The sequence below is a fragment of the Pempheris klunzingeri genome, chromosome 22, assembly GCF_042242105.1.
Source record: "Pempheris klunzingeri isolate RE-2024b chromosome 22, fPemKlu1.hap1, whole genome shotgun sequence".
NCBI lineage: Eukaryota > Metazoa > Chordata > Actinopteri > Acropomatiformes > Pempheridae > Pempheris > Pempheris klunzingeri.
In genome coordinates, this window is record NC_092033.1 from 10,710,814 (window position 1) to 10,735,110 (window position 24,297).

Below are 24,297 nucleotides of genomic sequence, written 5' to 3' on the forward strand. Positions count from 1 at the left end.
TCATTCAATTTAGAGTCTCCAATCCACCGTGTCTATGGTTTGTGGGAGGAAACCTGAGCTCCCTGAGGAAATCACACTGACACAGGGAGAACATGTAAACTCCCCACAGGCCAGCTGTTTGATAACAGACTTTCTGACTGTGGGAAGACAATGTGAATCACTGAGCCATTGTACCAACACATCCAAGTCTGACGGTGAGTGAAAACAGTTGCATGTCGGGTCTAAATAAAGTTTAAAAAGCTAACTTATGGTAGATCAATTTGCTTCTCTGCAGCCTCTAACTTATATTGATGGGTTTTGTGGACTGAGGTAAAAAAAAAAATATTTGCACAAGGACCATTTCTGGCCTCTGAGCCACTGGTGATTTATAATCCCTCAGTCATTTAAGAGACTGTAATGGGAATGTTTAGGTTAAAGAAATAGAAATGGAACTCCCCTAAGTCATGTAGCGGTTGGGACTAATGCATCTGGAAGCAGGTTGTATGGTGTCTGATGATCAGTGTTCAGAAGAGTCTAGTTTTTCTCCGTTTGTTCACCTGTTTTTCATTAAATTGTAATGTATGGAGTGTCAGAAGCGACAAATAATAATAATATGCTATTTGATGAAGTACATTAGTAAGTGAGCACATCATTTAAATCATTTTGAGTTTCATATTTTTTCATTTACCCCCAGACAGCCAAGATGAAATGCAATTTATAACTCCTTGCTTTTCCTTTTTTTTCCTTCCACATTCTTAATAATTTGTCTGTGTCATGTTATTCCCATGCAACATTTCCTCCACAATTGTTTTCTCTTGTTAATTGAGCAGTTGATACCAAACAGATCAGTGCATTACTGCCACCAACTGTTAATGTTTAGGGTTAGAGGGTCAGTTTTTTCTCTTATTTTTCCACCACTAATGTTAGACACACACCTATTGTTATAATGTGAACAATGACAGAAAGTACTGAGTGCTGCTTAGTGTTGCCTACTTCACTTAAAATGCTTAATGTGAGAAGTTAAATTACAGTGATGCAAATGGCCAACCACAAAAAATAAAAGAAGCTATGAAAACTGGCTCAAAATTCCCCCCCGATATGACTTAGCTTAGGTTTTTTACAGACAAGAACAGACTGAAAAGCATCAGTGTCTTGCTGCTGGCGCTCATCCCAGCACCTCAGAGTTAGTTCAGTACAGCAACATGAATGTACTTCAATTTGTTGCCCCCATGTGGTGGATATTAGTACAGCACTTTATATTCTTTGACTCTTTTCCCCTTGAAACACACACATGCATAAACACGGTGCAACTTGATCACCCAAACAGACGTCTATCTTCTAGACCATAAGCAGTTACACTTATTGCTTTAGGCCCGTTGCCAGTATTTATGTGCGGTGATGCATGTGGATTGAGATGTCTGCAAGGTTTCAAGTCATGTGCAAAAACCTTGAGAAGAGTTTGGAGAAAATCCATTGTGTGCAAATATGTTTCCACTGACTTAATTCAGAGCGTATTTGCACACACACTCATTGCTTAGGGTGTTTTTCACATGCAAATGCGAGTGTGTGAGTGTATGTAGGTTTCACCTTCCTTGTGGCGCTTATGCAACCAAAGTAACCTGAGCTGCTTCACCACGTTGAAAGCATAGACTGGTGGGAGCACATGTGTCAAAGATTTATGCAGACGGTAAACTCAATCTGCACATCCAAACTACTATACTATACTATACTAACTACTACTATCACATGAAGCCTACACACACACACACACACCTGGGCTTATACCTGTCTAACTACCTGCAGTATGATACTGAAATTCCTCATTCATATCCTCCTATCAACACCACAGCAATATGTTAAGGCCTGTAATTACTGTGTATGAGACATTTTATATGAAACCAACACTATAATTTTAATTTAGGGATTATAAGAGAATTTCAAAGTGGTTTGTGTGACACAGGTAATTTAAACATAGAGGAACAGAGGGCTGTTGTGTTAAGCAGATCTTCTAGTGCCGTCCCAGACTTACTGCACATGTGAGCCCATGAGAGACAAGACGAGAGAATCACTCGGCCCGTCGCTGATGAGGTGATGAGTCTCTCTGTGTTAAGCGCAGTGCTTACCACATGGCCACGTGGTAGGAACAGAAGGTGGTGTCTGGGTGCTGTCTGAGATTTTATTAGAAGGCTCTGTGTGTCTGTGCCAAGAAGTCCAAGAATATCCCTGTTTGCTAATATGCTTGCTTGGATCTCCATCTGTGTACCTCTGTCGGAGCATGTGCGTGCGTATCTGAGTTGTAAAGTTTTTTTCCTTTGCTCATGTGCTCTTATTTACGTGCTTTATCTGTGAATATATCTCTGTCTGTCTGTTGTGGAAGAAAAGGAAGAAAGATCCAGGGAAGATAGTTTGTACTGCACTTTCACACATTTATCTTTTATGTGTCATCACTGATGCTTTCATATGGTAACAGCTGACTTGGTTTATAACAAGAACCCTTGTTCTTGTTATAAAGGGGGGTCTTGAATATACACTTGATGGCTACCTCTACACACTGCACTTAAAGAAAGAGGTTAAATCTACATGTCCTGGGCAAAGAGTCAACACCCTAACCAGCTGATGACAGGACTACACAGAGTAGAGAACACTTCTTGTATAACAGTGCAGAGCTTGTTAGTCCTACAGTAGACAGTTAGCATAGAGTACAAATGCTGAGCTATTTAGTGAGAATGTAACCCAAAGCTTCAGCCTGTGGAGGAATCCAAAGCTTGACAGATCTGCCATGTTAAGCTATGATTGGTTGCTAAGCTGTGACTGTACAATAGCTGCTAAAAGCTTGGCTTAGCCAACAGTTACATCTATCTCAGTTATCTTTACAGTATATGTGACTTTGACTGCCTTTGAGTACAATTCATTGGGAAGGCATTTCCTCTTCTTTATGGTAGAGTTCCTTGATTGTGTTCTTGTAGGTAATGATTAAAGTCCATTGTCTTTATCAGATGGTTTAACTTTTAAAAACATCATTTTGCTTAACTGTTATAAACCTTATTTACCATATGTTGCCGTAGGATGGGAAAAAGAAGTCTGCAATCAAATATGCATTGGAGCAGATTAAAGAAAATTACTTTGCCGTGAACATAATTTTTTATCTGTGCAGACAGACTTGAAACATGAGCGTGTTTGCAACTGTTAAGAAACCATTTTTGCCGGGGGGGGGGATGTTATCCATCACTTGGTGTTATTACACCATCACAAGGTTATTACTGTAATAGGAAAAGATAAATTATGAGAAAAACAGTGATAAAAGCTTGTGGGAACACATTTAAGGGGAGGAAGCTGGCTGACAAAGCAAAATGTCAGAATGTGTGTTTCCCAGCATCCACAGTAAGATAAGCAGCTCTACTCATAAAAACACTGCCAGGAACACAGTTAAAGGCAACCAACCCTCAAAGAAACAAACATTCTGAGCATGTTTTGGAAGACTACAATGTGGATTGTGTGCACACCAGTGGAAAACACGCTCATTTTCTTTGGGGTTTTTTTTTCATGGTTTGCCTCTTGGAGAAAAAATATCATATGCTGAACCACTGCAAATTTCATTGCATCCATGAAGATGTCATTTAAAGAAGTATGAGCAGCTTTCAGACAGTCTTCCCCATATTTAGAAGAAATCTATTTCAATCAGGGATGGCAAATAATCATTCACACTGATCATATCAGCAATTTGGGGTCTTGCCCACAGACACTTGGACATGTGGACTGGAGGAGCCTGGGATCAAACGACTTCTGAACAACAGCCACCCTGTCCAAGCACCACACTTTACCTCAGCTGTCCACCATCCCAGATTAAGCTCTAGTGTAGCAAAAAAAAAAAAAAGCTTGGATTAGCTCACAACCAAGGAGTGGATTTTATAAAGTGATGTTTTGCGATTGCATAATTAGCATCTAAAACTTTATGAACTGTAATTTGATCCAATAGGAAATGTGTGGTGTTTAATTAAGTTTTTTAATTTAGCTGTCATGTACAGTTTATGGGAGTGCAAGTATTCTTTTACATGCCAGTGCAGCAACTACTTGAAATGGATAAATTCAATGAGGTCACAAGAAAGGGAAAAGGAGGGATTTCATAATGATTTTTGATGTATATTACTTTGACTTTTGAACGAATATATATATATAAATAAATAAATAAAAAACTCAAAGAAAACAAATGTGTCAAATCTACCTGGGCCAGTCACTCAAGTGATTTTAGATTATGGGAAACAGCTGTATCTATGTAGACATTGTTCAATATGTGGTGCATATATTCTCTGCTCATTCTACACGTACCCTATGTAAGAAAACATCACAGAAGAAATCCAAACACAATGTGTCCAGAAATTTATGTTCTAATATAATTCATTACTTGGCATTACTACAGGGAGTTAAACAAGTTACACTTGAGTACAAACAAAGTATTAGGAAAGTAGTGTTGAAAGCCAATGTCTGCCATCTGGCCCAATGGAAAGGATATGAGAGCATAAGGCAGACATCAACACATTCAAGTGGAAGAAGCACAGTGACTAAGCACAATGACAAAATGTCTGTTTTCCCGCCTCCACTCTACAAACAGTCTGGAAAAACTTGAGTCCGGGTTCATACAAAACATTGCCAGAACAGAGGTAAAAACACACCAACCTCAAAGAAATAAATATTTTGGGCTGTTTCCTGATGAAGGGCACACATGTGTGAAGGCCCAACTGTGTCTGGACCAGTGGAAAGCTGTTTTTATTAAGTATCTGAGGAGTTTGTCCATTCTTTTTCCTTTGAGATGTCCAGGGGTGGCAAGTGTCAAGGGGTATTTTTTGACCATTTGTGCACATAAATCAGTGACTGCTATACTTGGAGTGACTCTAATCAGTGGTTTGATAACAATGGATTAAATGTGTAATCTGAAAGGTGGGTCTAATAGTGACGAACCCTCAGAGAATTATTGCTCACTTCTGCAGTTCCCCACAGCTTGTTTTGGTTTTTACGGCCCATAACTTTAGTCTTTTGGTCCAGTCTCACTCACTCTGTTTCCAGCAGCAATAAACAGCATTTTTAGCAATAACAAATAATAAATAAATACATAATGCAATGCCTGCCTAGCACTAAACAGCAAACAGACAAAGTTAACAGCAGGCTGGTAAACGATGTGGAGCATTTAGCATATCAGACATACATTTGCCAGGCGGCCAGAAACACAACTCCAAATGAATGTTAATGTTCCTCTGTCTCTTCTCATGACAGTTAGCCATAACAACTTTATATGATGACATTGCAGTATGTCAGTGCAGTGTTTAAATTTTGTTGCACTGTCCCAAGGTGGCCAAATAGTCTATTAACGCAGGGTGACATTAACAATTTGTGTGCACAAATGTCCAATTAGTTGCCTTAAATCAATAGCTGGGGTTGCTGCAGCATTAACTCTGGGGTGAATAGTAGATAGTCTGTGCCTCCCATGTGTTTAGAGGCACTTGGCCACCTGTGCTGTGTGGGTATATATGATACCAGGTGTGGCTCATTAACTATAATGACTGACTAGCCACTCATTTAACTTATCCCCATATTACTCTGCTCTGGATATGAAGGGTTGGAGTCAAGGATTGGATCTTTGAAAGTCAAATTGTTCATTGGAGAGTCAACTCAGGAAATATCAAATGACTATTTTATATCAGGTGATAAGTTGTAAATAGTAGAAAACATTATCTCTACTGTTTGTTCTTGCTGTTCAAACACATTAGATCCTAGTACAGATCCTAAATATGGGCACAACAAATTAACCTTGGCCAGCTTGGGCCCTGAGATTACCTTCTTATGGTAATTGAGACCAGTAATTTAAAGGAAGCGAGCTGAGAGCTGCAGAATGGGGTGTTGATTCTCAGTGGAATTAATAGTGCTATCAACTCTTTTACATGACAAAGAGCCATATTTTTTTTTTATGTGTTTCCAAAATATTCTTCATTTAAAGATAACTTAGACAGCATTATAGGACTTTACAGTTGAGTTTATTTTCTAATATTTGACAGGTCTTCAATATACTCAACAGGTTTCAACCCAGGATTCAAAACTGACTACTTGTGGCTAACTAGAGCCGGTAATCAGCAGGGCCATGGTACTCAGGATCAAGATGTTTCTTACAGGATGTAAGAAACTTAAGTCTATGATTAATGTATATAGGTTAAAATAAACCCAATGTCACTATCCTTTGGTGTGGTTAGTTCAAATCAAACTTGAAAGCATTTGAAGAATATGATACTGTTCATGATGCAATATGACTTGATGAAATTAGTGAACTCAGCACCCAGTGGGATTCAAAGCTGAAGTCCTTCATTGTTTCTTAGTTGAATGAGCACATGTGTTATGTGACCTTTAAGGGGATCTAAACTTCTGACCCCATAATACTAATGACTTGCTCACATGGCCTTTAGGGCACCTACTGTGATTCTAAAGTCATTTATCACTAAATGTCAACTAAAGAATTACTAATGAATTCAACTGAGATGAAGAGAAAATGCAAATAGAGAAAAGAGGACGATAAAATAGAAGGCGTCACTGAATGCTACAGAGAGGAAATGGTTTTAACCCAATTTTCACCCTCTCACAACAAAAACCTGAGATGCATTAAGTCTGCTTAGATGACTGACTTTTGGAAGTTAGCACTTACTCATTAGGGAGCTTTGGAGATGCTTTGGGTACTTAAATGACAAACATCTTGTTTCGGTCTTCATACTGTTTCCAAACAATTTTCTCATGTTTGAAAAGTACACCACGTTTCATTCTTTTACACCGCACAGTTTGTGCAATCAGTCCTATAATTTCTATCATTTTACCCAGCGGATTTTGGTCTGCTAAACACACAGTTTTACAAAAGAATCTTTTGGGCCAATCAGCACAAGCTTTACCACTCCCTTCATACCTCATTCCGTCTCCATTTTGTTACACCGTATCTGTTTATTCAGCATAAAATAAACATGGGAGGCCACGAAAATGGAGTTAGATTATTATTGTACCAGGCTTTTTAAACAAAGTTACATATAAATCACATTATCTCTATAAAAAGACAAAGTTTCTTAGAAGCTTAGAAACTTTGAATGCAATTGTGTGGCTCAATTGTTGAAATGCCAATAGGTCTATAGAGTAGCATGTTATCAAAGCCAAACGGCCAAAGTTGTGCAATTAAAACCCAAACTGTCAATATATAAGATTGCGAGTGTTAAAGAAGAACATACTTTTTTTTCTCACATTTCTTGGGAAATCAGACATCTTGAGTTAGAATTTCTAGTTATGAAAGATTTCCACACAAAAGAAAAGCATCCAACACGGTCTCTAAGGATCGTATTTGAGTAGAGTAACAGATTGCACTGCGACCAATTAAATCCAGACGTCAATTCCCGGCATGCTTTGGGGGTGTGATGGACGTCCACCAACAAATGGGAGAAACATTTGGCCATTTATCGACCCCACCCCTTCCTCAGCTGCACCTATCAGATAAATGAAACACCACCCTGATTCTTTTTCTTCATGTGTCTCTCCATCTCTTTGTATAGAGAAGTATATAGAGTACAGAGAGCGACTGCAGGGTTTGTGGAGAAGACGTGCGGGTGCAAGAGTGAAATGTAGAATAATTCATAGCAAAGGCATATGGGATCAATTGGATATGCTTTAACTTACAATTACAGTGCCATGCCTTTGGTCAAAAACAAGTGTTATGCAAGTCTTCTCTGGCCGTCTCATAACCTTTTAGTCAGATTTTCCAATGCCTTATTCACAGTTTGCGAGGTGCAGCTGAATTTATTCTTCTTTATAACCAGCATCTGTGTTAAATGGCTGCCAGAGATCGTTTTCAGTGTTTTTCCACACATAGCCTCTCTTACTCTTTAGATTTTTCCACGAACAGCCTATCCAGCTTCAACTTGAGTTTTTGCTTGCAAACACTATGAGGTGGTTGTTTGGAGGACAGTTACCAGAATGCACTAGAGGTGGTTGGATAAACGGTGGAAAAGTTGGAGGTGATATTTACAGCATCATATGTTTTTTGTTTTTTTTTATCTTTTCTGTGGTGTGATATTCTTGTTCCTTGCTGCACCTGCTCTTGGTTAGTTAATAGCAATATTTGGATGATGCTCTCTCAGACATTCATACTAATGACACCTTCAATTTATATGACGACCTAAACCAGTCTGCTGAAGAGGCCTCCCCTCCTCCCCCTTCCTTTTTTCTCTCTCTGTCTCTCCATCTACCCCTCTCTCTCTCCTCCCCCTCTCTCCTTCTTTCTCTATTTTTCTCCAGAGACTTCCAGTTTTTGAACACTACACTGTTCTTACCTACTGGCCTCCACCCCACACACACGAAGAGAGAGAACCACAGGTAAGCTTGCATATGGAGGCATGAATTTGCGATTTCCTGTCTGATTATTCCTCTGTATTTCTGTTTTCCGGATGGGATTATCTGCTGTCCCTCCTAGGCTTTGGGGCAGGGGCTACTGCTGCAACAGAGAAGGCACGAATACCACTGCATGGAACAAAAATAAGTGCTGGAAGTTTGAATATATGCATATTGTTTTAGGAAAATCAGTGTATTAGCCTAGATCTTACATGTTTGTATAGCTCAACAGTGCCTTTTAGGATTGTTTCATAGGTTTCGGTGACTTAAGATGTGTTGCACTTGGATCCACTCTCTGTCTGCATATTTCATGGGTCTGGAATTAATCATTGTGGCTTTGCATTGTCTAAAGAGCTGATTTTACACTGTGCTGATCCTAGATACATGTTTTTAGTTCCTTGTTCGATGTGTTTGCAAATACCATATAGCAAAAATCACTTTTTTTAAAAACTTTGTGCATAGAACATATGTTGAAGATTGGTGTAACATTTAGGTATGTACATATATTGTGTACTCTTGGACCATCTGTTTTGCATTTCTGCTCCCATTGTTGGCTTATGTAGAAATTTATCAAGTTGATAAGTGAAGTGGTAGTTCGGGTCAAACTGCAGCTGTAATGATGTGACTCGACACAGATAATTGAGTCATGGAATCTAGGACTCAATGGTTTCCAGTCGGTTGACATGAACTCTTGACCGATTATATAATACTCTATCACACTCAGGGGAGTGGGTGTGGTTATATGCTGTATGTGAGGGGGGGCAAGATCTTCTCAGCATAATAATTAAAATAAAGTTTTAGCTCGATTTTAAAGTTCATTTGTTCTTAAATTCTTTTCTTAACATGAGTTAAAATGGTCAAAATGGAAATGTTTCCACTAGAATTTTAACCATGACACAGGCTTCAACTAAATCCATTTCTGTGTCATTTGTTAAGGTTATTAGTTTACATTTTGTTAGGCTTGAACCTTTTAACCTTTCTGTCTTATTCTCTGCCTCCCCTTCCCTTCTGTCTGTTGGATCTCCAGACGCCATGTTTCCTCTCCGTGTACCCCTGCTGGCGATATTGGTCAGCGTGGCCATGTGCCAGTATGACTATGATTACCCGCCTGTTTCCATACTAGGACCGTCAGGGCCCAACTGTAATCAAGAATGCGACTGCCCAATCAGCTTCCCCACCGCCATGTATTGTGACAATCGCAAGCTCAAGTTTGTTCCCATAGTCCCTTCAGGGATCAAGTACCTGTACCTCCAGAACAACCAGATAGAAGAGATCAAGTCAGGTGTGTTTGATAATGTCACCGATGTCCTTCGCTGGCTAGTACTCGACCACAACAAGATTAGCAATGCTAAGATAGAAAAGGGCACAATCGACAAACTAACAGCTCTAGAGAAGATATTCTTCAGCTACAACCAACTGACAGAGCCAGTCATCCCTCCCTCAAAGTCACTTGATGAGCTGAAGATGATGCACAATAAGTTGTCCAAGTTCCCCTCTGGACTCTTGAATGACAAGGAGAATTTGACCTCCATCCACCTTCAGAACAATGAGCTAACCTCCGATGCTATTGCGGGGGCATTCAAAGGGCCAAAGAAGCTGCTGTCCCTGGATGTGAGCCACAACAAGCTGAAGAAGCTGCCAGCCGGACTCCCCAGTTCACTGGAAATCCTCTATGCTGACTACAACGACATTGACAGTATTGGAGCAGGATACCTGAACAAGCTGCCCTCACTGCAGTACCTGAGGATCTCCCACAACAAGCTGGTGGACTCTGGAATCCCTGCTGGAGTGTTCAACACGTCGTCGCTGGTGGAGTTGGACCTGTCTTTCAACAAACTGCAATCCATCCCTGAGATCAACGAACAGCTGGAGCAACTCTACCTCCAAGCCAACGAGATCAACAGTGAGTAGCAACTGTCTTTATTTCTTTTTATGCATTTTAAGCATTGCTCACTTCTATATGTCTTATTTGACTATTTTTTAAAGGTGCCCTGCACACTTGAAGTTATTTTCACATTTTACACTTGGAAGCATGTGCAAAACAAAACATTTGTCAAGTCTACTTTTTGAATATTTTAAATTGTGAGTTGTTTATATCCATGTTTGCTAGCTTGCAGTCTTCTTCACTGCCTTCGCAGGCACGTTGCTATGCTTCTTTGTGCATTATCACCATTATCAGTAGAATAGTGTGAAACCACAGTGCACATGCACATTGAAAACAAAACAGGGACCCCACAAAAACACCACAAGGTGTTTGACCCCCACTATGAGGAGGTTGAAAGGTATACTTGTTTTTCTACCACTTTCAATAACTTTCTCATTTGTGATTCTCTGTAGAATTTGACCTGACAAGTTTCTGCAAGTACATCTCACCCATGAACTTTTCCCACCTGAAGCATCTGCGTCTTGACGCCAACAACGTCACACAAACCAGCATGCCCCCTGACTACATCAACTGCCTGCGCCAAGCTTCAGATATCATGTTTGAATAAGGACCTACCCCAGATCTATGACCTTTCCATGACCCCTTTATCGTCTACCATAGTACAGCTCAGCCCAAAGCCGCCTGGATTTAAATGTCGTAGTATCCCTCCTTTCGTGTCCTTGCACATAAGTAGTATGCAAATCTGGGGTACTGTCATGGCATTATCATCAATTAACCATATTTCTTCGGTAAATTAAGAGCTGAGCAAATTTGAGATACAATAGGTGGAAAGACAAGCTACCAAGAAATTGCAAATTTTGCAAAACATCCAAATTTGATCGTTAAATTCATCATCAAAAAAGTTTTTCAAATATTTAGCTCTAGATATGAATGTATATTTTCATTGTTTAAATAAACATGAAGGCAAAAAATGAAAAAAAAAAAAAAAAACATCTAAAATATGTATATAAAATGTAAACACCCAAAAGTTCTATGAATAAGAACGAATTCATATACTTTGGTAAAAACACACACTTTAAACATTCCAACTTGCATTTGATTGTATTGAATACAGACACAATGGAGTAAACAATGGATCCAATGTCTCAACTCAATCTTTGTGTCATTTTGTTGTCTTGTCTTTTATGTTCCATTGTTAAGCATGTATAATATAATGTGGGTACAATAATTAATCCATTGCTGTGCAAAGGACCAGCAAATAAGGACTGTGTACTCGGATTTCAGTGTATAATGCCTAGAGTGAGAAATGATGAACAATTGTAAAATAGCAAATATATAGCTGTCACATTTTCAACATCTTGAATGAATCAAAGTGGTTTTAAGGACAATATCAGTGTTATTTGCTGGTATTTGTTATTTGTCTGCATTCTTCACATTCAAATGGTGCCTTGATGTCCCACTGATTAACTTCTTTTTAACTATAAAGTAAAGAACTTTCCAATTCCTCTAAAGCAGTAATTTAACTGGGTTAAACTGAAGTTCATGGTGTTAGAAAGGAGAATAAATGACACACGTGTAAAGGACATTGTTACTGTCATTAAAATCATTTTGCACAGTTAAAACTTGAGATGATAGTATGATGTTTTCTTGAAATCACGAGTCAAATTGTTTCATTACTCAACATCATTCCTAACTGTCCACTGTCATGTGCATTGCTGATTTGTATACAACATTTGCATTACTTGCATGCGACCAATGGTACCATTCTTTGATAATAAACTACAGCTTTTGCAGTTAAGGTGCTCTCATTGTTACGTTGTTGTTTACATGTTTGATAAGTGCTTCTTACCAATACCAATACAACCTGGCAGCAGTGTCATGTTAATCGAAGTTATGTTACTAGAATATCACATTTTGTGTAGGTCATTTTTCATTTCATCGTGATTTCTTTTGTGGCCTTTGACTCAGTAACTGCTCTTGGATTTACTGTGAGGAAACCAAACACAGTTGAATAAACTATATTTCCAACATATTTGTATGACATCACTTTTTAAGCCTGCTGTAATTAATTTCTAGCATGTATGGAACCAGAATGATAAAACCATCTTAATGGACTCATCATAAATGTAAGTGGGATTTAGCTGAATTAACTTTAAGGGTTGCCTTCTATATCGCTGACAGGCACATTGTGATTAGAAATCATTTTCTGTACCACTTTTTACCATGGCATCCCTTGTTTGTAATTTATAACTACTGGTTTATTAATTATAAACACGTCCTATGGTTATTCTTCCTCTATACAAATCTATAATTAGCCGCTAATAAAGACAACACTGGGTTTGCCAGATTGTTAGAAAATACATTTGTCTAATGTAATAAAACCATTGAATACACAATATAAAGAATCCTATTGATTCTTAATGGTTCAAAACATACTGCAGCTGTAATAAAAATTAGAACTGCTCTCTTAAAGTCTGGTTTTAAGAACAAGCTGAGGTCAATTGAAAGGATTCAACAAACCAAGCAACATACACCGAACATAACACAGTATTTCAGATGTATTTCATCAGGTTTCACCGGAGCACTTAGACAGAGCATGATTAGTCGCAGGTCATTACTGTGGTGTGTTGGCTCCTTTGGCAGCAAATGTTTTCCTTTCTGGCTTAAATGTTTGGGATGAAGTCACAATGTTTCCTATGATTTACAAAAGGAAAAAACAGAGTTTTTATGATGAATGGAAGATCCACATACTTATTCTGATATGCTGTTTACATTCATGGCCCAGCTGTTTTCAAGGAGTCGTACACAGTGCTCTTCATCTGCATCTCGTGTCTCTCAAGTCATTCATTTACAGTAGTCGTATTGAGATGCTAACATCTTTGTTTTGTCCTATGTTTAAATGTAACTGCAGAGTAAAGCAAAAAAAACCAACTTCTGGTCCTGGAGGGATGCAGGGGTTGCAGGGTTTTGCTTAATACTGCCACTTTAAGATATTTTCTGTGAAAATGTACCCTTCCAACTGTCTCAGACAGAAACCACAAATGTACCATGATGATTTTAAAGTATTCAATTTTTTTAGAAAAGCTTCCCTGTGGAGCTTTAATGCAAACAGTTAAAGTTTCCTGAAGAGAGCACTGTCCTAGTGTACTGTCTCCACTCCACTGTTAAAAAGATAGATTGTCTGCATGTTTGGCTTGTCTGGGGATCCAAAGTGATAAAAATTCTTGTCATTTCTCTAAAACCTAAAAATCTTTTACAATCAGTACCAAACTGTTTTTAAGAATGATTCATGCAAGTGGATGAAAAGGTTTTTACATCAGCATTTCTCCTGCAGAGAAAACCAACATTTTTCTCCTCTGACGCAGCAGGTCGCCCTGAAACAAGTACAGAGGAATGGAGGTGAGGTGCTCTTAGTCTTGTGATTGGAGGAGTCTGAGGAATGTGTGCCACATTAGTATAAAACAATAAAATCAGCACATTCCTTTTGGTTTCTGCAGCATTTTTCAAAATGGTACCATCTATTTTACCTTTATATGGAATTCTTGTGAGTATTGTTTGGCTTGTGTCATTTTGTAAGATTGTTTGTAAGATGTGAATTAGAGTCGATACTACTGTCTCATATGTGTTAGTACACTCAACATTGTACTAGCAGTGCAGTCATGTACAGTGAATTGGAGAATGTATATTATAGACTCTTTCTTTGAGGTTTCATGGCTATCTATACAAAATTTAGAACATCGATATAGCATTAAACACTCAATCACTCAGTCACACTCACAGTGTGCTGTAATCCACTGTTTTGGTCATTGGCCTTGTGTGCATGCGAGTCCATAAAGTGAAACCAAGCCGAAAAACGAGAAAGAGCTGCTGACCCACAACATAATGAGGTTAAGTGTCTGTGAAGATTCTCAGTCATCCAGGTCATAGCTATTCCTTAGGAGATGAGCAAAAGTCAACTGGGCTTGTTGAAGGTACTTGAAGACTACTTCAAGTACCTTCCAAGAGGCTTCTTCAGTGAACTGAAGAAGCCTCTTGGAAGGGAGGCGAAACGTCGTCAAGTGCCTTGTGCCTTAATCATCAGTAAAAGAGTCTGGATACAGTCAAAGCATAAAAGTCTGCTAGTCATTACCAGTTAACATGTTCCAAAGAGTATCAGTGTCCATAAAGTCTGAAAGCCACAGCGGACACTTCTCCAAATGCACAAGCTGTGCTCCTCTTGGAATCATGAAGTGTGAAATAATGTAGTTTCTGGCCTTTAGATCTTTTGCTCGCATTCCTTCCCTTCACTGTTTATAGTAAAAGTCAATAAAGGCAGATCGCTGTCATCACTGCCTGAAGATGTCAGAAAATACTATGTTCCCTTTAAATTACTTTACACTACAACCCCAAGTCCTCTACAATGTTCCACGTGATATATGAATGCACTGACACTTTGGATAATAAACCAGGAGAAGTTTGCTGTCATTGTCTGTGGTTGTGTACTTGACAGTCTCTTGTCATTTCTTTTTAGGGTATCAATAGAGCTGTGCACTAACTGTAACAACACCACTATGCCTGGCTGATGTGTACCACATGTGCTGGAACCACTAGTTTCATCTCAGACTATTAGTCCAACGTTCCTTATTAGAGCAGTCTTTATTTAAACACATTAGGTTAGTTGATTAGATATGTGGCATTTATAGTTATTATGTAAATGTGTTCCAGATGTCCAATTTGGCTCCTGCTAGGTGTTTGTGATTAGATCCAGCTGTAAAGCTCAGTTATACTTATAAAATTTGACCCACTAATGTGAATGAATGAAACTCAATAGTGCTCAGTCTATCAGTAGGGGCTTGGAGGATTTAAATACCCAACTCTTACCTATGTCATCCAATACAAGTCAGGAGGTAACGTGTGCTACTATTACAACATGTTACATGTTTGTTTTAACAGCTTTTTTCACATTTCACATGTTTTTATATGGTCATTTGTACCGATTCCCAATCTAGGACAATTTCCTCCCCTTCCTCCTGAGTTGCCCTTATTTAAATCCTGACTGGAGCTCCTGCTGCCCGTGTCTAGACAATAAAGTCCTTTATAAAGCCTTAAGCCCCACATCCTCCTGCTTGAGACGGTAAGTGAAAGTATAATCAGCTGTTGCAGGCTGGCAGCCCAGTTCCAAAGATCATCCTTTGGTCCAGACCATCTCCAGCTGTTCTGTCTCTTTATCTCTGTTTTTATTCATGTTCTTCCAGTGACACCCTGATCTGCTCTCTAACTTACCTCTACAGATCTTCAGTCAACTCAAACTTTTCAGTTCTCTCTCCTCTAATTGCTGTTGGATATTTCTCCTCTCTATCTTATTTTATTTCAAACTCTATCCCTCATCTCTTTCTCATCCTTGTCCCCTGACGTGTTGAGACGGGCTTTGGCCTTAATGCAGACACACACACAAGGCAGGACTGAAGCACTAACCCAATCCATTTTCCAAGGCTCATCTTTGGATGTAGTGAAAGTAAATGCATGTCCTGTTCTTTATATCAAATAAAATAATAAATTAATTATAAATTCATATATTTGTAGTGCACTAATGTTTCTTGAGTTTTTTACCATCCAATACAGTGAGGGATTGATTCCAAATAGCAGTAATAACAGTTATGTTGCATGTTCTGAAAAAATACATCTGACAGTGTTCCTGGTTTTAACTTTTGTAGGACTGAATGGGGCGTCACCTTTGATTGCATTATCCAGTTCTCTTTAATACATCTCTGTTGTGAAGCGAAGGATCACATTCTCATTGCTTCACCGGTTCTGAGCCCTACTGGATGGTCGGGTGACTACAGGGCGGGGAGATAGCATGAATTTACAGGACATTCTGAGTAAACAGTGACATTAGCAGTAACAGGACCATGTGCATAGGTAAGTGGATATTCACACTTCAAAAATCAACAAGACTAAGAGTGTACAGCCAGGTTTGTAGCCCTGTGAGACTACCTTTTACTTCCAAATACACGGTTAACTTCAGTAGTGGTCTGGAGGTCCTGCTAATAGATAGTGCTGGACTTTCAGCTGTCTCTGGCAATGACACTGTGTAAAAATTCTCTCCAGTGATGTCAGTGAGTAATATATTATCACTGATAGGCATGATGGGAAAAACTACAAAAAAGACAGGTTGTAAAAAAAGGGAATTTTCCTGTAAAAACTTGGGTGTGAATGTCTTGGTGCAAATCCCTCCAAGCTCCCCTCTAACCTCACCTGACAGCCTAGTAAACCCGCCCTCAGGCCTGTGAGCTGAAATGAGCCATAAAATGGTTATGCACCCATCCCCCAGAGTAATGGGTGAAGAGCAAATCCTCCATTGCAGACCAAATGGTTAAGTTGGGTGGAGTGACAGCAGTTTAACCCTTAATGCTGATGACATCAATTTCTACAAAAAAGAGGAGACAAAACGAAAGAGGCGGAAAAAAACTGCTGGGCTGGCAAAAAAAGTAGGCAAACAAATTCTGAAAGGACATCCCAACTCACACACAATCGTCCTCCCACCAACAACACACGCTCCATCCACTTGGTTGAACCGGTGCGTGTCCAAGGTGCAGCCTTGGGGGAATGAAACCCACAACAATACGAGTCTAACTGGGCTGGGTTGCAGCGCTGACCACATCAGAGCCACTGACACCCTGGACTGTCCTCAGAGCTAATCACTGGAGAGGCACAAGAACCAAAGCTCATCTGGCTGCATGCTGACCACTCACACTAGTTGGAGAAGCAGGTAAAGATCATTTGTCTTTCTTTAGTAATAAATCTGTTTGAGAAAGGAGGAGTGAGAGGCTTGGACAAAAGGTGTGATGTCTATTTTCGATGGCTTACATCTGATTGGAATTATCTTTACCTTTGATGTGGTGCACCTTGCCAGCCAATGTTTCAGAACTTACAGGTGAAAGTGGTGAAGTAACCCTCCTAATCAAAGAGGGCTTTGAAGAGAGAGTTTTATGTGAATGCCTCAGTTTATTTATGTGTTTGTTTTTCAAATCTATTAGATGAACTGGGATGCCTAATGTCTGTATTAAGATACATAGATTGATTCATAGATACATTTGCAATTAACCAATTTACAACAGTTTTGCAATCAAGCTTACACCTGAAAATGAATGACCTAAGAAAATACAACTGTGGGTGTTTGAAGTTTGCAAATGACACATGTCTTGGAAAGTCACTTATTCTGCCAAACATGTTTTTTCTACATAATAATTATGCATAAACACAGTCACTCTCTCAGCTCTGAAAGCAGTAAGCCATGCAAGCTCTTCCAAATGTTTCAAAGTCATGGAGTGGATTTCAGCAAAGCCATCAACTGGAACTGATCCCATAAAAACCATGCAGTGCAAATACAACCCGTTGTGTAATTAACATAGCTGGCTCAGACACAAAGCCCCTGGCAGGAAATTAGTATTATCATATTCCTCTGCATGTGTTTCTCCTTAGTCTGTCAGGCAGACTGTAGACAACATTTGTTTTCAGTAATATATATTCCATTTTGCAGAGATCTGTGAAACCCTCCCTCACCCTTTCAACAGTTTAGTAATTCAATAGTAAATCTTGACGCACATTATAAATGACTATTGTGTCATAATGACTAGAAGGGTACTCCATCTGTTCTGTGTGCAAGTCAGCAACAGTTTCTATCAAAACAAAGCCAGTTTCAGTGAATCATATGAAAAAAACAAAGGAGAGTAACCATGGTTCTATACTTTACACGTCTTTAATTGTAATTTCAGACATTATTCACATTGCTGACACCTTGAATAAGTGTTTTCAGGTGCCTATAAATAGACGAATGCATCCACCCTTGGTTTAACTGTCGAACTAAATGTTTATCAGATGGACAATTTGCATGATTCTGATTTAACTCCCAAACTTTTATGAGGCTGCTGGTTGGCCATTGCAGTAGAAAGGCTTGGTGGAAGCACATTGTCAGTGTAGAGGATGCAAGCTTGCTGTCCTGTTGCTTAACAGACTGGGTTGCATGCCAAGTTATTGTAAGGTCAGTAACCTCTGCAGTCTGACAGCTACCTGTATCATGCTCAAAGACAGGAAATTTGTCTTGTATTTGGTTTACTATGAGCTCAAAAATCCATTATATGCATTTTACATCAAAAGCAAGGATTAAGCATATCTGTAAATCAGTAGATAAGGTATCATTATATTGACAAAAGCATGGAGAATAGTATGCAAAGAAGAGAAGTCACTTTAAGGTAACCAGCCAGTCGGCCAAGCTTGTTAGGGCAGTACATTGAATGCAATGCAATCCATTCATCTAGTTAGTGATTTGTCTTGGACTTACAGTTCCTATAAATATACTCAGGACTAACAATGCGTAATTGGTCATACGCGATTACAAACATGTTCACAAACGCACCTCGACAAACACAGGAGGAGCTCTAATGGGATTGCATGGTTGATCATGGCTAAGTGTTGCTGCTATCCTCACACAACTCAGCTGGGATTATCCTACAACATTCAAGGCTTTGCCGTCATCACTGGAAATTAGCGCAATCTCATGCTGGCATGATGAAAGGTCAAATCCTGACACAAGCTTTACACAAACAATTTGCCTTGCCAGTGTGCAGTAAAATCCCTCCAGATTAAGACTGACCTGCCTCCAGTAACACCATTGCCTCTCATGTCTGAAGACCGTGTTTTGTACTTAAGCAGAGTGCGTCATCTTTGTGCTGGGTGCTTTAGCAGTAGACACAACGTGTCTTCCCTCCTAACAACGTAAGCCCAGGTACACTGTGGCATTCAAAAGGTCAGTATCATGGGATCTAATGTGTACATAATTCCTCAACCTCCACTACTCTATCTGTTTGACACAAGACACAACTGTCTATGTATACATAGCTTTATCAGACCCACACAGCATTCTTTCAGGTTAAAATAGTCAAATTTTGGTGATCACGTGCTTACAATTTTGGTAGATGTGCTTGATTGCCTCATTGCATTCACTTCAAACTCCAGCAAGATGTGCGTTTGAAGACAGAAATCTCTAAATAACATTACACTGAGCTGTATTTGTGAGCTTTTTGTTAGGGTGCTAACCCTAACCCTAACCCTGACTCCCAAACACTGTAATACTTTATGAGTCATATAAAACGATAAAAAAAGATCAATGAATCCTGACCACACCATCGACAGGAGCAGCACAAAATTAGCACAAAGGTCGGCAATGGACTCTAAGGGATTTGTTAATAGAGTTAAAGAGAGATCAAGCATGGCAACTATCATGTGGAAGTAAGCAAACAAAGAACAGGTAGGCTTAAATTAGTCAGTCTCTAAGTGGGCCATGTCTCAAGTGCTGAAAAGGCTTAGCACACCAACATGGGATTATGATCTTTGATCCTGGAGGAATCTGATTGGCCAAGAGAGGCTTTGGTGTCATCATGGGTGACAGGCTGGCACACGATGAATGAAATAACCAGCGGTACAAATACAGGGAAGTGAGTAGTACAGCCTCATCATTTGGGACAACGCTGGATAACTTGTTCAGGAAGGACATAGACAAGAAGGAACTTAGAGAGTTTAAGGTAAGTTGGGTTTCTCGAAGGCAAAGACATTGATACACCTGGATTACAGGTTTGGTAGATGCTTGTCCTGCAACTTTAGTGATTATTTTTTGTAGAAGCATGGACCACCCTTTATCATTTGTTTCATTTGCATCATATAGCAGAGCTTGGTCAAGTAGCTTTGACCTCTGTACAGTGAGAACGCCAGGGCACATCTCACAAAACAGGTGTGTCGGCTTTGTCTTTGAAGTGCGTTCATCCATGGAAAAGTGCAGCCTACCCGAAATGACTTCCAGACAAACGTGGAGTGCATCAAGAATTTAAACAAGCAACAGATGACAGCTGTGAGGAATCAAGTACAGGGTTAGGAGATGGTTGGATAGACGATGCTAGGGACTGACTGCACTTTTTGTTCATTTCACCTACCTTTTTGTCAGTTGTTAGTACTGTGCCATCTGCCATAACAGGGGGGGAATTCAGTTCTCCTCAAGTAAATGTGCAGCAAAGTGTGCAATGCTTACCTGAGATATGTCTCTGCTTACATATTTGTTTATTTGCAATGTATCAGCTGTCCAAACCAAAGCATAATGACCTAGAGACTTGGGTGGCAGGCTTAGCTGTACATCAAAGCCTAAGGAACATTGTGCATCTTACAACTGACGTGCAAAGTCTTCTAGTCTGAGCTTTAAGATTGGCTTAATGCAATTAAAGTTGACCTGGGTCTGCATCCTGTCTTTGGAGCTTTTCCTGTCATTGACAGATAAAGTAATGACCTGGAAAGAGTGGGTTGCAGGTTGCTCTCTTTGGAATTTAATGGTAACAGCATTAGTGGTAGAGTAGGTGGCGGCTAATTTGTGCAAGAGTTTTAATGCATGTGCATTTGCGAACACTTTGTCAGGTGATTTATTTTCATTACACTGATTCTCAAATGCAAACAATCGTATAGGTCATTCAAGGGCCCAAGTCCCCAATCTTTTGAAAATGATACTATGGATGTTTAGAGCATTCAACTGTCTAGAGCATTCAGATGTTTCTTTGCCTAATGCTGTCTTAAGGCCTGTGTAACACTGTGTAGCAAATTGTACAGCTTTCTAAAATATTGGTTTGTCTTCTTTTCCATCATAGGTTGGGCAGCGAAATGGCACTTCTCCTGAGTCTTCTCTGCATCTTGTGCCTGGTCGGACCAATTCTTGGCCAGGACATGCCTTATGAGGAATATATGGCCCAGATTCAAGCCTGCCCTAAAGAGTGTAGCTGTCCTACCAACTTCCCACGTGCTGTCTACTGTGACAATAAGGGCCTGAAGAGCATTCCCAAAATCCCTCCACATACATGGTATCTCTACCTGCAGAACAATCTAATTGAAGTGCTGTCAGCAGATGCCCTGCGTAATGCCACATCACTGCGCTGGCTGAACCTAAATCGTAACAAAATCACTAGTGAGGGAGTGGAAGAAGGTGTCCTAAGCACAATGCCTCACTTGGTACACCTCTACATGGATGACAACCTCTTGTCTTCTGTGCCATCCCCCCTGCCAGCCGCCCTGGAGCATCTACGTTTGTCTCGCAATCGCATCTCCAAGATTCCTGCCGGTGTCTTCATTGGTCTGGATAAGCTTAACCTCCTGGATCTCCAGGGGAACAAGTTGATGGATGATGCTGTGACTGAGGTCAGTCTGAAGGGTCTAAACAACCTGGTACAGATCAATCTAGCCAAGAACCAGCTGAGCAGCATGCCTCTTGGCTTGCCAGCCACCACCACCCAGCTTTTCCTTGATGGCAACAACATTGAAAAGATCCCAGTTGGCTACTTCAAAGGTTTGCCCAAAGTCGCATTTCTGAGGCTCAACCACAACAAACTTGGCAGCAGTGGAGTTCCCAAAAATGTGTTTAATGTCTCCAGCATTTTGGACTTGCAGTTGTCCCACAACCAGCTGACCGAGGTTCCACTCATTCCCTCAGGTCTTGAGCACCTTCACCTTGACCACAACAAGATCAAAAGTAAGCCAAGATCAAAAGCAGGAGGTGCTTTAGGCAAATGTGCCTAAAGCACCTCCTGCTTTTTTGTGATTATACTTTTTCATTCAAGCTGTAGAGTGCATAGTGTTTTAATGCATCTATTGAACAGGGTTGTTTATCACAGAGAGTTTCTGTAATGCTATATGTCTTTTAACTTTAATTGTGTTTGTGTATCTACAGGTGTAAGTGGCTCCAATGTCTGTCCTGTCGCTGTCGAAACGGTGGACGACTCTGTCAATGATAGTGTTCCTCGACTGCGCTACCTCAGACTGGATGGCAATGAGATTAAGCCACCAATTCCCAGGGACATCATCCTGTGTTTCCGTCTCCTGAGGTCCATTGTCATCTAAAAACATGAAATCAGCATGTTGTAGGCTAATTCTAATTTCATACAACTGATGACTTGGTAATGTGGATGCTTCTCTGAAAAACGAGATCTGTGAATCTATACAACAAAGATGGTGACATGAGTAATATTTGCATGTTTGTGAAACTCAGATATTTGACACTAGTTGGGATCAACTTGTTTTATTGCTGTGACCTATGGAGAAGTGCATTTCAGTTCCAGAAAGGATTGAGAGAAAGTACAATTTTGACAAGGAAATGTTGACCACTAGTTGTGCCTTATGTTGGTGTAAACATCTGCATGTAAATTTCAGAATGAAAATCTGATTATAATTTAGCATGACAGTGATTTAGACAGATAGGAGGACAATATGTATTGATGGCATGCTGAGATTTTTGAGGGCTCATAGTCATTACGCTTCTGTGAGCAGGAGGCAAAGCTTATCAATGTATAGGCAAATATCACTCTTTTTTTATTGTGTCAGGAAAACTATTGCTTTCATTTGTAGACTTGAAGCCAAAGTAATTGTCTTGTGTTCTAGGCTTGTGATCTTATTCACCTTTTTAAATTACTCTATTCTACAAATATGCATATATTTTGTAGGTAATTTATTTTTATTTAATATAAAAGAAATAAGTACAAACTTGACAGTCCTGTGAACATTCATGGCCAATATTCCTTAATGTTTTGCATACAACAAAAATGTGATATGTGTTTTTAAAATGCCAACACACTTTTTAATTAATTCATTTTCCTGAATAAAGTGAGTAAGAGATTTCATTTTGATTGTCTTTAATTTAAATAAAACTTTTCAAAATGAACATGTGTCCTAGTGTATTTTTGTCATTTGTGTTTTCACTCCAGCTCTTTTCATGAAAGTGAACATACAGTAGATCATCATCTGTATAGAGTCTTTCACCAATCAACCAAGTAACAGTACATTCCCATTAGATCAACTGTGTAGCAATAACACAAATCTTTTGTGTCCATTTTGAATGACTCATTCACACCCTTTTGGTCTATAAAACAACATTATGTGAAAAATGCATTCATGCATAGACCACATCCTACTCACAGTTATTTCTTTCTCCACTAACATGGCCAACAATAATATCATTTCACTTCATTTAATTTTTTAACTGATCGAAATAATTTCATATATGGCCTGCCCTAGCACCAGAATTTACGCTCAAACATAATAGATATTTCTCCTGGAATAAAATTTCTATCTCACTGTCTCACTTACCATATGAATGCTTCTACTGTGTGGACCAACTCTGCAGGACTTCTCAGGTTCTTTATAATTCCCTTTATCATATACTGTGAACATAAATCATTGTATGAAGATATTTTGGACAAAATTTCATTCAGTCCTTTGCCTTTTGAGAATGCTTGGCAGAAGAAAAGCCCCGCATATAAATCCCAGCTTATATGGCAGGTGCAGAAGGATGTCTGGCATTCCCACTACGTCCTTTTCCCCTCAATCATCAAAAGGTCTAAAGTTACCATGGGAGTGAGAGAGAGGGGGTGGGCAGGTTTAGACAAAATCATTGCCAAACAAAGCTAATAAAGTAAACCTTGCCAGTAGCATCCTCCGTGTGTCCTATTTTGTGTCTCAAAGATGGATACTGAAGATACACTGAGTGTATGTAGAACTGCAAAAGAACCACTTGTGTTGGGTCTCTTCAGCTCTGACCCCAGATCATCACTGCAAGTCATGGTCTAACAACTGAACTTAGATCTGTAGTTAACGCAGAACATTTAGCGAGTGGTTGTGCAAAGAGAAAGCAGCTTCAACCAAAAGGGAGGGCAGAGGCCTTCCTCCAAGCGGGGACTTCCTCTCAGCACCATGCTAACAGGGGCTCCTCACAGAGGTCCCATTGTGTACAAGGGCCCCGTGGATCCCCCCCATACATGAAAGCAACACATGCCAGAGTTTCACCTCAGGAAAAGGCGGACAAATATTTCAATCTGATTGAGCCACGCTCTTAGAAAAATAAAGGATACGCTTGTAAGGGATAAAAAGGTATTTTGCCATTGGGGGGCCTTTGCTCTCTCTTTCTCTCTGTGTCTGATGTCTGTCTGTGTGTCTGTGTCTGTGTCTGTGTGCGTCTGTGTGTGTGTGTG

At 39.6% G+C, this 24,297-nt stretch overlaps 2 protein-coding genes across 4 annotated transcripts; both read left to right on the forward strand.

Moving 5' to 3' along the window:
* Positions 1-150: 150 nt before the first annotated feature.
* On the forward strand, positions 151-12,065 carry lum (lumican). Of its 3 annotated transcripts, none has more exons than XM_070853660.1 (4): positions 151-194; positions 8,290-8,367; positions 9,410-10,285; positions 10,720-12,065. In XM_070853660.1, the coding sequence occupies exons 3-4, from the start codon at positions 9,415-9,417 to the stop codon at positions 10,872-10,874; spliced, it is 1,026 nt and encodes a 341-aa protein (XP_070709761.1). In that variant the 5' UTR covers positions 151-194; positions 8,290-8,367; positions 9,410-9,414; the 3' UTR covers positions 10,875-12,065. The 3 variants fall into 3 exon arrangements, with proteins under 3 accessions (XP_070709761.1, XP_070709760.1, XP_070709762.1); XM_070853659.1 differs by lacking the exon at positions 151-194 and adding an exon at positions 7,925-8,009; XM_070853661.1 differs by lacking the exon at positions 151-194 and adding an exon at positions 8,055-8,095.
* Positions 12,066-16,968: 4,903 nt separating this feature from the next.
* Positions 16,969-22,174, forward strand: kera (keratocan). Its single transcript, XM_070854139.1, has 3 exons — positions 16,969-17,015; positions 20,932-21,806; positions 22,005-22,174. Exons 1-3 carry the CDS (start codon positions 16,984-16,986, stop codon positions 22,172-22,174), a joined length of 1,077 nt encoding a protein of 358 aa, XP_070710240.1. The 5' UTR covers positions 16,969-16,983.
* The last annotated feature ends 2,123 nt before the right edge of the window (positions 22,175-24,297 follow it).